Source organism: Echinops telfairi, unplaced genomic scaffold (genome assembly GCF_000313985.2).
Source record: "Echinops telfairi isolate 266 unplaced genomic scaffold, ASM31398v2 ScPeMD7_70;HRSCAF=299, whole genome shotgun sequence".
Taxonomy (NCBI): domain Eukaryota; kingdom Metazoa; phylum Chordata; class Mammalia; order Afrosoricida; family Tenrecidae; genus Echinops; species Echinops telfairi.
This window is the reverse complement of record NW_022103968.1, coordinates 29,039,845-29,055,647: the sequence shown is the minus strand read 5'-3', so window position 1 is coordinate 29,055,647 and position 15,803 is coordinate 29,039,845. Positions and strand designations below refer to the sequence as shown.

At 47.8% G+C, this 15,803-nt stretch overlaps 1 protein-coding gene across 3 annotated transcripts in view; it reads right to left on the bottom strand.

The window, feature by feature from the left end:
* Positions 1-15,803, bottom strand: part of LOC101639830 (dynamin binding protein) — a 76,726-nt gene that overhangs the window by 11,506 nt on the left and 49,417 nt on the right. For 2 of the 3 annotated variants that reach the window (XM_004700998.2, XM_030885987.2), the window contains 7 exons: positions 7,991-8,184; positions 7,151-7,250; positions 4,409-4,556; positions 3,459-3,476; positions 2,799-2,998; positions 2,235-2,365; positions 869-973 (listed from right to left, as the gene is read on the bottom strand). In XM_004700998.2, the coding sequence (XP_004701055.1) occupies positions 869-973; positions 2,235-2,365; positions 2,799-2,998; positions 3,459-3,476; positions 4,409-4,556; positions 7,151-7,250; positions 7,991-8,184 (896 nt within the window). Of the gene's footprint in view, positions 1-868; positions 974-2,234; positions 2,366-2,798; positions 2,999-3,458; positions 3,477-4,408; positions 4,557-7,150; positions 7,251-7,990; positions 8,185-13,816; positions 13,867-15,803 lie in introns of those variants that run through there. The other variant, XM_045291335.1, reaches the window with a different exon arrangement.

Here is a 15,803-nt window from a genome sequence, read left to right as displayed (position 1 = left end):
CTTTAAGTTCCCAGACGCTATAGGTCTTGATAGCCGGGCACCATCAGCCTTCTTCACCACACTTACTTATGCACACATTCGTCTTCAGTGTTTATGTGGGGAAGGTGGTCACACAATGATGGTTTTTATTCTTTGGTGTCTGCCACCTGATCCCTTCAACACCTCGTGTTCCCACAGGCTTGTGGGCTTCTTCTCTGTGGGCTTTGTTGTTTTCGAGCTAGATGGCCGTTTGTTTGCCTACAAGCTTTTAAGACCCCAGACGCTATATCTTTTGATAGCCGGGCACCGTCAGCTTTCATCACCACATTTGCTTATGCACACGTCTGTCTTCAGCAATCATGTCGGGAAGGTAGGTAATCATGAAATGACCATTTAGCTGAGCAAGGTGCTCTTGTATTATGCTACCTTAATACTAAACCTATGCACATGCCTTTATTTAGAGGAAAATAAAAGGAAATAGAGGAAAGAGGTAGGAGGCAAAGGGCATTTATAGAGGTCTAAATAAAGATGTACAGAGATTTTAAGGCTCTATTAAATATCTGTGCCCTTTTCTTCTCCCTAATGGTCAGTGTCCCCAGCTCCGGCTTGCTGGACCAATCTAGTTTTCTCACTCGGCAGGGAATTTCATTTTATGGAGTCCCTGGGTGGTGTGAACTGTCCACACACGTGGCTGGTCACTGAAAGGCTGGTGGTTCAAGCCTACCCAGCGATTGCTTGGAAGAAAGGCCTGGTGATTTACTTCCTTAAGAATCAGCCATTAAAAAACTCCCCTATCGAGCGAAATTCTGCCCAATACTCAAGTTGGTTTTTACTGATCTTTAGCTGAACATGCCTAAGTGACGCTAACTAGAGTGTTGTCCTCACTCACCCGGATATGCTGCAGGTAGAGGGACAGGTCTCTGATAAAAGATTTGATCAATCTTTCCTGTGTTCGAAAATTCTTCTCTGTTTCTTCAAACACCTCGTCTTTGATCTGTTTGAAATGAACAAGCAGTGCCGGTGAGGCTGGACTCTCCCCGCTCTTACTGGCAAACAAGGTTTCTTAAAAACATCTCTTGATCGAATTTTCAACCTTCTGCATTATCCCAGAAAAAGGAACTCTGGTGACACCGTGGGTTAAGCACAGAGCTGCAAACCGCCGAGCTGGTGACTCAGAACACCAGCTGCTCGGCAGGAGAGAGCTGAGGCTGTCTGCTCACTACAGATTTGTACACTTAGAAACTCTCCTCGGCTCTACAGGGTCAGGATGAGTCGGAAGTGGCCGGGTGGCAGGGATTCTGGTTAGCTGCGTCAGACTGAGTTAAATGTAAACACTTTTACATGGCTTTCAAAAACTCCCGAAATGCACACAGGTTCTCTGTACCTTTAACCCTTAGTTTCCCCACTACTTCTCTCCAGGGGCTCTCTGCCCTATGCCTGCCACCTGCAACACTGCTGGGCTCAGTGTCCTCACCTGGTGGTGCAGTCCCCTCGCACTGCACCAAACTTGCCCCCTTCTCTTCAGGCTGGGCTTAAATCTCCGGCCAACACGAAGCTCATCTCGCTGAGCTCTGCCCCATCTCTACCATATTACAGCACTGAGGGAACATGCTGCAGCCGAGCAATTGATTTCTAGCTCGCGGTTCCCACTTGTATCACATGCACGTGGCAGAGTGGAAAGGGCCTGGAGAGTTCAGGTCTACTATCAGCACTATCACTACGCAACTGCTTTTTGCCTCACGTAGTCAGTCTCTTAGATAGAAAATTTCCTTACTTGTCCCGGTACGACGTTGAACTAGAGCAGTGGTTCTCAACCTTCCTCATGCCGTGACCCTTGCATACAGTTCATGTTGTGGTGATCCCCCCAACCATAAAATTATTTTTGTTGCTACTTTATCACTGTCATTTTGCTACTGTTATGAATTGGACAACCTCTGTGAAAGGGTCGTTCGATCCCCCACGGGGTTACGACCCACAGGTTGAGAACCACTGAACTAGAGGGTCTCTTAACATGTCTACCATTTAAATTTTGCCTTTCCAAAGAGATCATAAGCTCCTGTTAGCGTCTAGTCCCAAATACTTCGCCTATGCTGACTGATAGGGCCTCCTGGTTGGCCTTTGAGCACGCTAGACAGTTTGCCAACAGAGGCATGGAGGATCGAACGAGTGGGTTCAGGGTCTTGGAGCTGCCCAGGCCCTGGGAGCCCTGAACAGCTGTGAGAAGCATGCCCATCATTCAAGTGCAAGGCTCTCACCTGCGGAGCAAAGCCAGTGAGGTGCTTCAGGTGGCTGCTGACTCGGTTGGACTTCTTGATGATGGAGTGTATGTTCAGTTTGGAAATCTTCTCCATGAGGCTATCTTCGTCCCCCTTACGGTACTTGAGCACTGGGCAGGGAGTGAAGAAAGCACTTGATTGAGCATGGCTACCGTCTGGGTACAAAATACGACTCATGACCCAAATTAAAGCAAGTCCCTAAGTGCAGTGAGCATCAAGCTGAGCGGAGAGAAAATAACACACACTAGTTCCGGGGCAAACACCATGCCTAAAGGAAAGGACGGCCTGTGCGGCCAGCTTGGAGAAGCCTGAAGAAGGAGGACAGGCGACAGAGGTGGACACAAAGAAAGGCAGACTCAGAGTCAAGGAGAGCCGAGTTCAGTGCCGGGATCTGTCACTTACTGAAGGAGGGCCTTAGATAAGTCACTTAATGTTCTGGAGCCTCATGGTCCTCTTCAACAAAATGTAGAGTTCATTTCTATAAACTTTATCACTCATCTTCAACCTTAAGAAGGAAAAGTGTTACCAACGAAGTTTGCGTACCCAGGTCCTTGCGACGTTTATACTCGTTAATGTTAACGTTGATTTCCTTAACGGCCAGGACAGCGCTGGTTAAAGGCACTTTGTCTGCGTGGGTCTCCGGGGTGGTGTGCAGCAGCTCCATCAGCAGCAGTGGGTAACGCATTACTCTCTGCACCGGTTTGATGAGGAAGGAGCCCAGGTTAATGTAATTGGTGCATCCCCTAGAAGAAGGAAGGGGGGAAAAAAGACGATTCAATTTTTGACACAGTGCCAACAGGAGGGGGCTGACTGTTCCCAAATACGTTTCTTTTACTCTACTTTACACTCCCATTCATCCATCAAATAAGAGGGGGCTTGTGAGTGGGGCAATGCCATGGTCATTTCATTCCATTTGCCTGTGGACTTTCTCAAGCTCCCTCATATGGACACCTAAGAAACCCAAGGCCCTGCTCTCGCTGCTGGGGATTTAGCAGTGACCCAAAGACGTCTCTGCCGTGCTAGTAGGAGACAGGCATAGAAAGGGTCAAGTGGTGGTGAATGCTGGGGAGGAGAACACAGCCAGGCAACACCCCTTCTAAGTTTCTGTCAATAAAGGGAGAGAATGGAGATGCGTGTCTCTTATGGGCTAGGAAGAATCCACCAAAGACAAGAGCTTGTATATCAGGTGGCAAAGGAACTTACCACTCGTTGTAGAGGCTCCTACAGGGCAGCAGACATGAAAAGAAAGAGACAGCTGGTTAGAAAGCTGCTGCTGCGGACTCCACACACTCCCCAGAGTGTACCCATCAGCCAGGTAGACGACAATCACCGGCGCTAAGAGGGGCCATAGGAAGGCCTATGCACAAATGGCTGATGGGCTTGGCTGCTGACCGAAAGGTTGGAGATTCAAGTCCACCAGGAGGTGCCTTGGAAGAAAGGCCAGGCGATCTATGTCCGAAAAACCTGCCAGTGAAAACCCTACGGAGCCCAGTGCTACTCTGATGCACACAGAATCCATCACCCGGAGTCACGAGTCGGCGCTGATGTGATGGTATCTGATGGCTGTCATACGGTGATATATCAGAACTAATGAAAAAGAAAGTAAGGCTAAATCCCTAACTTCAATTTCCTTAAAACAAAACGAAGCCAAGCCCAGAATCCTGACTCACAGCAAGTCTCTAAGCAAGCAGAACTGGCCCCCAGGGTGCCCTAGGGGAGCAGACAGCTACCCCTTTCTCCTGCAGAGCAGCTGGCGGGCTCAGCACGGTCACAGCTGCGCCTGGCGCAGTGCGTCACCAGGACGCCTTGCACTTTGTTCTACTTACCCCTCTAGTAGGTCCTGGTGACCTGCTGTCCCAGGACCAGGGAACCCTAACTATCTTTCTGGGTGCCTTCTTACTGGAAAATGCTAATCATAACGGTGTAAGCAAAGATAAAAGTACAAGCACAACGCCCCTTCATATTTCCGTGATGTAGTATGGGGAAAAGGGCAAGCTACATGGCTAAACATGTAGTGCGCTACCGGGGATGCTGCAAGGTCTACAGGTCAAACAGCTACATCCATGGCCCGAGAAGTCTAGACAAATAGCAGAGTGATGTCCCAAAGGCAAACCCCAAGAGCTACGAGAGGCGTGAGGTGGCCCAAAGCCTACTTGAGCTCCGCCAAGGATTCCTGAAGCTGCCTCAGGATCTTCTCATCCCTCTCGTAGATCTCCAGCAGCGAAATGGCCTCGTCGTGATTCTGGCAGTAGACCTTGTACGTCCCCTCTAGCTCAAGCCGGTGAGCCAGGAACACGGCTCCTTTGGAAGACAAACACAGCTAGTGCTTTGAGAAGCTTCCTCCTCTCCCACTTCATTCTAAGGATCTCACACTGAGCGCCCCACCCATAAAATAGCCAAACTTCACCATCAGCTACATCTCATCCCGAGAGCCATCGCTGATGGTAGCTTCACATTCCACCTATTTAAAGCCAAATGCAAAAGACTAGGTCATCTATGTATCATTTATTTTTCAAAACAGGAGCTGGAGCTTGTATGGGATACAGAGGTCCCTGTTCAGACAGAACCGGGCATTGTAAGCACCTTTCTTTCCTGAGCAGGTAATGGAACACTGTAAGGAGAAGCCCCAGAGAGCTAGAGACCCTCTTATGGTAACAGGTTCTAACCTTTTGGGTATAAGTTACATTATCGCTATATTAAAATAATCCAAAGTATGATGAGTGATGTAAGAAATGGATAAGATAGCAGTTGCCTGTCTTCCTCTATTATAATACCCCTTCCTGTGCTATTCCCAGGGAGCCTGGTGGTGGAGTGGGTCATGTGTGCATTGAGCTGCTGACCACACAGGTCAGTGGTTCCAAACCAGCAGCTGCCCCGAGGTTGAAAGAAGTCTCGGAAACCCGAAGGGGCAGTTCTACTCTGTCCTACAGGGTCGCTGAGTCAGAATGGGCTTGGTGAGAGGGGGTCCGTTTCTCATTTTATGCTATTCCGAGAGTCCTCGGGGTGCCACACTTAACGAAGTGGTTGCTCACGGACAGGCGAGTGGCTGGAACCTACCAGTCACTCCACAAGAGAGGGATGAAGCAGGCCCTCTGTAAAGGTCACACTCTGACGGGTCACCAGGAGCCGGAAAGGTTTTCACAGTGGGGTGGTGACAGTGTAAGCTAGTCACTTCAAGCCATCGTAGAACCTGCGCTATCCACGCGCTGACGCTTCCTGCTTGCTGCGCTTCAGCTCTCTGACCCGACTCCTCTGCACAGAGGCCCGTGGGAAGCTGTCTCCACCTGGGGACCCGCCACACCCATAAATGGGCCCCAGGGTCTGTTCTGTGGGCCAGGGTCAGCCCTCTGGAACTTGAATGGCACAGTGAAGACATGATCAGGAAACAGTCTCGCGAACACACCCATTCGTAGGTACATGTCCACATGTGCCGTTTCCGTGGGATGTGCGTAAAATCACTCAAAGCCACCCCTTGGCTTTGATTCCAGCCCCAGGGTCTCTGGGTCCTTCACTCTCATTGTAGCCTCTTCTTCGGCTAACTCAGTGCTTCTCAACCTTCCGAATGCCGCGACCCTTTCATACAGTTCCTCATGTGGTGGTGACCCCCAACCATACAATTATTTTCGTTGCTACTTCATAACTGTCATTTTGCTACTGTTATGAATCGTCATGTAAATATCTGATATGCAGGATGTATTTTCATTGTCACAAATTGAACATAATTAAAGCATAGTGATGAATCACAAAACAATATGTAATTATATATTGTGAAATATTGATTTATAATGACAAATAAATGAAATTTTGTCTTGAAGCATGGTATAGCATGGGTAACAGTCTTCACGCCAGGTACTGGTATGTGGGCGGACCTGTCTGGAGACCGATAGAGGAACAGTGTCTCAGTTCCTAAGACCATCAGAAATATGTGTCTTCTGATGGTCTTAGGCAACCCCTTGTGAAAGGGTTGTTCAACCCCCACAGGGGTCGAGACCCACAGGTTGAGAACCGCTGATCTAACTCATCAAGGTCTCCCAACGCCTACTGCCCCTTCCCTTGTCCAACTCGACTAGAATCTTTAACCCAACTTTTGGTATAATAAAAGGTGCCCTGGTAGCGTTGTGGGTTAAGAGTTAGACTGCTAGCCACAAGGTCAGCATTTCTAACCTACCAGCTGCTCTGAGTGAGAAAGATGAGGTTTTATGCTCCCATGAAGATTTACCCACGGGGCAGCTCTACACTGTCTTACTGGGTCACCATGAGTTGGGATGGAAGCACCTCAATGGCAGTGAGTTTGGTACAGTGCACTTTCTCTGGAAGGAGGTAGCACTGGCTGCAAAGAACTGGAGGTCAAGTATGTAGGGAGATGGCTGGAGTGTGCCAGTTACCAGGGGACCGTGATTCCAATACAATTACACGACAGAATGAGACTGTGTCGTCCCACTTGGGACCAGGACTGGCCTGCATGACCCATAGAAATGGCAGAAGGGATGATGTCATTTCTGAAATGACACAACTGCAGAAGTTTCAAAAACTAGCAATTACAGTCATTACTTGCAATGCATTCTGTATTTGCTATCCCATTTTACTAACACATATATATTTATATATATATATATTTCTATTGGGTGCAACCCAGTAAACTGATGGTCTCAGACCGCAACCACCCGTCTGGTGAACAGCAGGCTAATGGCACCTAAGGCTTCTTCTATGGCTCACCCTATATCACTTCATAGCAGGCTGCAGTGAAAAAGAACAGCCAGGCCACATAACCTCTGACCTGGGTAATGAAAACTCCATTTTCCCAACACAAATACTTTAGCAGGAAAGGCTTTCTTCCTCTCAACGAGGCTTTAAAAACGCTGTTTTGGACAGGAAGCAACAGTGGAAGCTCATACCTACAGTATCGCTGGTTTCCAGGGCAGCCAGTAATCGCTTTGAGACCTGAATCACCATCTGCATGTTTCCAAAAAGACCGTCAAAATCCATGTTTGGGACCTGAGAAAGGGAAGCAAAGCATCAAGATGCAGGCAGATGAAATGAAGGCCAAGATCACACCCACCAGCCAAGCTCTGCTAGGACTGCACAGAGCCGGCTTCAGGCCAACTTCTCCCGCCCTCTTGCGCGCAGTCAAGCATCTAGCGCCGCCCTCTGGCCTTCACCCAACCGCTCTCCCTTAAGAAGCTAGCTGACTGCTGGACTCGTTTGGTCTGTAATTATGCTGGGGTACAGATTCCCACCCAACACCTCTACTCTGAAGACCCTGCCCACTTCCTCTAGAACAGCGGTTCTCAACTTGTGGGTCGAGACTCCTTTGGGGGTTGAACGACCCTTTCACAGAGGTCGTCTGAGACCATGAGAAAACACATAAATATTTCACAATATATAATTACATATTGTTTTGCAATTAATCACTATGCTTTAATTATGTTTAATTTGTAACAATGAAAATACATCCTGCCTATCAGATATGTATTTACATGATGATTCATAACAGTATCAGAATTAGTTATGAAGTAGCAATGAAAATAATTTTATGGTTGGGGTCACCACCACATGAGGATCTGTATGAAAGGGTCACGGCATTCGCAAGGTTGAGAACCACTGAACTGAAGGTCAGAGCAGCAGTCCCAGCCTTTAGTTTTAAGAGCCTGGAAATCTCTGTGTGGGAGGTTCCCATAGCTTGAGGCTCCGAGACCCTGGTCCTGAGGCAAAGCTAAGCCTCTCGCGGTCCCCACCTGCGCCTGCTGCAGGGGCACCATGATGCGTTCGATACACATTTCCAGGTCCCGGATGTAGTCTTTTTCTGTCTGGAGAAGTTCTTCGACCACCTTGGTTCTCTTCTCCAGCATCCTCTGCTCCGGGTTTTCAGTGGACACAGTCGCAGAAGGGGTCACTGGCGATGAAGACTGGGAGGACAGGAGAGTCATTTCTATAAGAGAGCAGAGAAGAAGAGGTCAGCAGCTCTGGGTGTGAGCCCAGGGCTCTACATCGGCTGGGGTTTCTGCAAAGAGCGTATTTCTTGAGGAACCAAAGGTCTGGGTATTGTCCACTCCGGGAAAACTAATCCCAGAGGAGAACAGGTGACGGGCCTAGGAACTTGTGGGGAGAACTCTGATCCTGTGCACCGCCATGTCCAGAAACTGCCCGCAAGGGAGTCCACAACCTCTTTGTGAACTCCTTTGAAGGGCACTGGTGTGGTCCTTTTTCAAGAACCTATTCCATGAGCTCAGCCACAGAAACACCACATCAAAAAGCTGATTATGATTTATCAAGTGTAAATGTTTAGAAAATAATGATAGCAATATATGTACAAATATGCGTGATACAATTGATGTATGGATTGTTTTAGAGCTGTACAAGCCCCCAATAAAATGATTTTTAAAAGGTGCCAATTCTGGGTGGGGTGGCACCCGGACAGAGAAAATGCACAATTTCCGTAAGCATGCGGCTGCTCTAACAAAACAAAAACCACCACAGGGGCAAGGAGGTGCTCACTAGAGGCGACCAGAGTCAGGTGGGAATGACCCACCTGAGACCTGAGAGGTGGCAGGCCCCACCTTGACCCAGTCTCTGTGAGGGCACATTACCATAAGTATGAGGGGATAAGATTTTGGTATGATCCAAGAATTTTACTGCCCAGATCTAAGAGGAAAGACCAGTGTTCACATGACTTACCGACTTTATTTTTATCAGACACTTCAAAGCCGAGGCTGTCGGCTCCTGCAAAGACGCCCAGTCTCAGGAACCCTCTACAGAGTCGCTGTGAGTTGGAACCAACCCGAGGGCCAGGGGCTTTGCTTTGGGGTCCTCATGTACCCCCAGTCACAGCACAGCAGATCTGACTCTTCCACAAGCTGCCCCATCTCCCCTTCCCTAATACTAGCTAGGAATGCCAATGCTTCAAAAAGAGGACCGTTCACACCCTGCTTTCCACAAACCATTGTCCACTATAAAGGAATCAGGATTCTCTGGAGGAAAAAAAAGGGCAAAATCTCAGCCTGGAGCAGAGACCAACCGCGGGAAGCATGCAGCACAATGCAGGGCGTGGGTGAAAAGGGCCCAGGCGCAGCGTGGGGGGAAGGGTCCCACTGGCCCAACCTGTCCACTTGAGTATCAAAATAAACAGGCAATGGATTATCACCCAATCACCCATATGGAAGAATAGGAATCCATGCATTCAGACAGATTATTAATACAGTAAAACTTGGAACCTGTCAGCAAAGGAAACCACAAGTATGTCCCACTATTAGGGAGCAACAGAACAGTGATAAGTTTGTATCCTGTCAAAGGCAAAAAACCGAAACCACAAAAACTTGCAAACCCCCCAAAAACAAAACCTTCCTACCCAATTCTGCTCTCGCAGGCTTTGCTGTATGTAAATCCCTAAATAAAGCAGGGCGAACACTTTTTCTTTTTTTCTATCCCTGCCCACCCCCCCCGCTCTTGAACCCACGATAGATGATCAGTTGTTTTCATTTTGGAGAATGCCAACAACAAACACAGAAGAGGTGGCGTTCCAAGACCCCCACTTGGCAACTGTTGCATAACGTTTGATCCAGGCTCAAATCCTCAATCAATGGGCTTTGATAATTATCAGTAAGTCATTTGCAGTAAGTTACTCGATAATTACAAAAGATACAAATAACTACGTAGTGGAGAAAATAGATAACCACTTAACCAAGTAATGCACATTCACATTGCCAAGGAGGGACCAACGCCGCCTGCTTCCGAATGTTCTGTCTGGAAATGACACACTATTCCCACAACATGACACTGAAAAAAGGCACGATCGGAACGGAAGCTTGAGGAAACACCGGACAAATCCAAACCCAGGGCTCGTATTCTTCCAAACGGCCACGTCACGAGAGGCCAAGGGGGCGGTGCTTGTGCAGTGAAAACCACATGCAATGTCTGATAGTGGGTTGGATCCGGCTCCAAGGAAAACAAAAACTAAAAACTTGTCCGAAAGGGGCATGACCGAGAAAACAGATCGAGTTCCAACCCCGACTGTGTATCAGATAAAAGACTAGATCAATTACAAATTTCCCCCAAAGGCAAATTTATGTTGGTCATCTAAAACATTATGATTTCTAAAATACACACAAGCTCTAAGGAACATGTTGTGTGCTATGGACCCAATAGTTCGGAGGGGGCGGGGGAGCCCTATATGGAAAGGGAGTAAACTTGTAAATACGGAAAAATTGTTACATACTGGTGAATTTGATCAAGGGTGTAACAGGAGGTTCTTTGTCCGGTTGCAATTTTCTGGAAATCTGAGAGTCAAGATAAAGTTTTTTTTAAAAAGACATCCTGGAAAGACTCAAACTTTTTTCTCGGTAGAATGAATGGCAACATTTAAAACATAAGCCTCATTTCATCACGGCACTAAAATTAATTCTAAATTAATTATGCCTCATGTCAAATTTATTGCATGGCCTTATTTTAAATCTGGAGACTTTGAAGCAACAGACTGTCAAACCCAAAAAACCGTTTCCGAAGCAGCAAGTTGTGGAGAAATTCATTTGTAATAATAGTATGAAGAAAGCTCTGGCAAGGAGAGACCACCGACTGGCTGCCCCCCATGTGCCTGTGACCCTCTACTTACAAAGCTCCTCACACCCACACCTGGAAGACCATTCTGATGACCATACTAAACGAAACCCTAGACTTTGGAGGCTCGCCAACAGACCTGAAGTGCTGTAGCCAGTAATCTCTGCAGCACTCCTGGAATAGGATCTCACCATCTTTGAATACAAATCCGATCCACTTAATCCTGGACCACTGGCTTCCCCATCCGGGACTAATACATAGGGGGTGGGGTGGAGGGAAAGGGTGTTCACCTGCTTCAAAGGCCGAGTTCCCTAGAAACAATTCTCTCCTGGGAACCAGATTCCCTAATTCAAAAGGCTGAAAGCACAAGGCCCCAGCAAGCACACATCACGCCAGACACCGGCAGTCTACCGGAGATCGATTAGCTCTGCCCGCGTCGTGGTTTCGGTGCCGTCCAGTTGGTTCTGACGCACAGTGACCGCACGTACCACAGAACCCAACCCTTCCTATGTTTGAGTTCCCTCTTTGCTTACATTAAAACAGAGCAGGAAAGGGTACCAATTCTTTTTAAATAACAACGTAACTTGTTTGTTTGGATGGGGGGGTTGTTATAAATGATAAACTCTTAAACAGCCTTTAAAAATCCAAAACATTTCATTGTGCATTATTCCAAGAGTCTGATTCAGAAAGCTTGGGTGGGACCCAGGAATGTGCCGTGAGACTAAGTCTAAGAAGAAGTCTCTGGAGATACAGTGACCCTCAGACTGTACAGACTATCCCTGGGTTCCGAACAAGATCCGTTCCTAAATCTGTCCTTACGTCAAGTTTTAGTAGGTAAGTTGGAACAGGTACACGTGGTAGCTACTTTGCATTAGTCAGTCAAATGTTTGCCTTTGAATATGGTATATATTTAAACTTCTCTATGTGTATAAAATATTTTTTTTTTTTTATGTGTATAAAATATTTAAGAAACATTTCCACGATCTGTTCTGTGAACTTTCACCTACATCACCATAAGAAGTTCAAAAATTTTTTTGAAAAATAATAACATTTCCAAACTCATTGTGGTTCGGTGCTATCATTTGGCTCTGACCCATAGTGACTTGCTGTACAAAGAAGGAAACACTGCCCGGTCCTGCACCACCCTCACAAACATTGTTCATGTTGAGCACACTAACATATCTTAACATAGTAGTAATCATAATACAATGATAGAGTGACTACTTATGGTGAGCGAAAGAGTGAAACAGTTAGACAGGTCTTACAGTGGTCATGATTAAAGGTTAACTAACATTCTTGGTTCCACAGGTGTCCTCCTGGCATAGTGGAAGGGACGTTCCCGAGGTACCACTAATAGCACGGATAACTGGATGATGCAGGAGGTGGTGGCATCTACTGTTGAAGATGATGGGTCTGCGGCTGGGAGTGTTGGGGAAGCTGGAACTGGTGTTAGAGTCGGGGTTTAATTCTGCTGCTTTGGGGAGCAGGGAGTAGTGTTACGACTGGAGTCAATTTCTGGAAGGTACCCATCAGAAGAGGTGTCTACAGAGATGTCCTTTGTCTTACCACACATGGCTTGAACGCACCGAGGCCCTGGGGAGCTGAGTAAATGTGGGTGAGTCCCTGTATTGGGAGCTTGCTCCTCTGACTTGGCCAGGCCTGCTTCGAGGAGGGGAAAGGCTTCGGCTCACTTTTAGGCTCTGGAGCTTTTTAAGTCCTACTCGTCATCCTCAAGCGCTCTCATCTGCTGCTCTTGCTCCAAGAGGTCCCCACTCCTCAGTGCTCCAGAAGCCTGGTGCCTCCTATTGCTTTGACCGACCGTTGCTCACGGCTTTCCCAATGAAGACACCTTTCTGATCACTTTATAATTTCCACTGCGTTTATTTTCCTTTGCCCTGATGTACCAGCACTTTGCAGCCTTTGGGGGGTAAATTAAGTCAAATACAATTGCACACTCAGCAGCGTTAACAGTAACATGATCCGGCTTAAAGAGGCAGATGTGCGTCCCCCCTTCTGGCACCCCCTCCCCAGCTGAAGCTCTGCAAGGGTTTCTGGCGCGTCTCACTGTTGGTGTACACCGTGTGCGTTATTACAAACCACTGTCGCTACACAACATTTTAATACGATAGGCTTTATGGTGTGCCACCTCTATGTTCAAGTTGTCCGTAAGCCTGTACTTCATGAAGCACACAGCTCTATAATCTTTTATTAATTAATACCCGAGCAGAGTTTTCAAAGATTACACCAAGCTAAAACTATCTGGCTTCAATGACTCCCAAGTTGCAATATGAAACCATCCAAATAAAAATTACTTTTATGAAACTTTTCCATTACCCCAAATAGACTGTAAGAAAAATAGTCTGAGGTCAAGTTCTGGAATCTGGGACATCCGACCTTCAGCTGGCCGCAGTGGGAAGCCCGGCATTGATCTTGCAGGGGCCCCTTCTCGGCTGAGCAGCCTCAGCAAGGGCAGGTCCATCGCTACCTCTGGGCCCAGATTTCTTCATCTGCAAGATGGGCAGAACAACCCTCGGGGTGGGAAATAAAGGCATCGCAAAGATCAGAGGGGCCAGGGAACAGCGGATGAAGGTACGATGAGCAACGTAGAAAATGACCCGCCCCAGTGCTCTCCAATTCTCCTTCTCTGCAAGAACAATAACATCTGGGAGTTGGAAGCACGCGGAGGGCAAGGGAGGCCCGGGCCCCACGCTGACCTGGTGTTATTAGGAATCCGAACACCGAATGAACAGATTTCCATTCTACGAAGGAATTAATACTACAAATAATTATTTAAAATATGAATAAAAATAATTATATGACGTAAATAATAGCTATTATTTAGTTTATCTTAGAAACCTCCCAATTCCATACTTTCCCCTAATACCCCCTGCCCATCAGGGTTAGTCTCTTGTTTTTCCAACATTCTAAGGAAGGGATTTGGTAAACCCACCGCTTCTCACAACTCCAACAGCAACAAACCCACTTTAGAGTAAAGCAGAAAAGGCACTCACTTCTTACTCGTCCCTTGCTTCGGAATGTTAGCCTAATCTCTTAGGGGAAACTGGTACCACCGGGCTGGTCCCAGGCTGCCCTCCAAGGGGAAGGAGGAGGGGACGGTCCCACCTTCTTGGCTGCAACCCCCTGGGACACTCGCAGCTTCTAAACTCGGGTGCATGCGTGCAGGGAGAAGTGTAAGCAGGCAGGAAGAACAACCTCAGGGCTGTGAGGTGCTCCCCAAGCCCTGAAAACCCCTTGAATAGGATCACCCTTCCCCCTGGCTTCCAGAGATTTACATATGAATTGCCCAGAGTCAGCCGGGCTATCTAAGCCGGGTGAGTTCCAAAGGATGGAGCGGAATGCTCCCTTACTGGACTGAGAGGGAGCTAAGCGGGCCTGGCTTGGCTCCACACCTGCCCCTTTACTTATTTTTCTTTCCTAGTTTTAAAACCCTCAAAAGTTCACTCCAAGAGTGTATAATCCAAGATTAGCATCTTTATTTTGCCTATCCCCTACTAAGCTTTGTTTTTGGGGGAGGTACACTTGCTTCAGGGCAGTGTTAAGATAAACCCCTAAAGGTAGGATTTGTCCATTTATCTGTCTTAGGACTTCTCTGCAGCCCTCACACGGCCCCTTGTTTAGCCGGGGATCCTCCGAGGAAACCTGGACCTCATGAAATGTAGTTAGATTTGGGAACAAGTGGAATTGTTTCCCCCAAATGCCTGCGCTAGCAGAAATCGCCTGGCAGGGCCACATACAGGGGTTGGAAAGAGATCAGGCACACATTGGACACCCATAGGAAGATCCAAACTAAGCATGCACAGACTAGGACCCTCAGCACAGGTGAAACGTAACCCAGAAATCACCCAGGTGCGTACATGCAGTCAATAAGATCAGCCAAGCGGCAGACGGAGGGTGGGGTCTCTCCTACCTGCAGGTGCACACCTGCCTGCGTGCCCTTCAGGGTCTGCTAAGGATCTACTAGGGGTCCACTTGCTCTTGCCTCTTGGTCCCCGGGGAATCCCCAGCAGTTCCGCATGTGTGGGTGTTCTTTTTCACGTGGTTTTCTATTCCCAGTTGTGAACCCCAGCGCGACTTCTGCACAGCTTGGCATGCTTTCCAGAAATAGCGGTGTACACTTTTGAGGCTGTAAAACCTGAAACTTTTCCTTTCCTTCATAAAAACTCACTTGGATTACAAACATGCTTCTGCGACGTGAGTTCTTTCAGTGCCCTGTAGCAGGAACAGAGGTTTACCCCATTCCAGAAACCCAACACTCCCACTTCTAGTATGGCTCTAAAGTCAATTCCGACTCCTGGTGACCCTGGATGTGTGGGAATAGGACTGAGCTCCAGGGGGTTCAATGGTGGACTTTTCTAAACTAGATCTCCAGGCCTTTCTTCTGAGGCACCTCTGGGCAAACAAGAATCTCCAACCTTTAGGTTCGATCAGCTGAGCAGTTCAACCACGGGACCTTACCCCAGCACAGCCATTGCAATGGAGGAGGCCTCTCAGGACAGCTCACGTCAGCCACACGGAGGAGAATTCTCAGGGGCTGAGGCCCACTCACTGACACACTTCAAAAGAAGCCTGGAGAACAAACAGCATGCCATCTTTGCACATACGGAAAAAGTCAAGAGAGAGGGAGGGAAGCCGAAACGGGGTAAAAAGGACAGGAAGGAAAACGCGCAGGAGACCTCGTACATTGCTTTTGGTTAGAGGCCGTTTCGCCAGCTCTGATCCGTAGCAGCGCATGCATGCAGACCGGAAATGTTGCCTGGTCCTGAGCCGTCCTCAAAATAGTAGGAATGTTGGAGCCCCTGCTGCAGCAACTTCATCAGCTCATCCATACAGGGGGTACCCCCAAACCCCGGAAAACTGTTTTCCCCAAAGCTATGTACTTTAATTGTTTACAAAACAACCTCATCACCTTCAAAGCACTCTCCATTACACTTAACACCATCTGTCAGATCTGCAATTCCATTTTTGGAAACAGTTTCC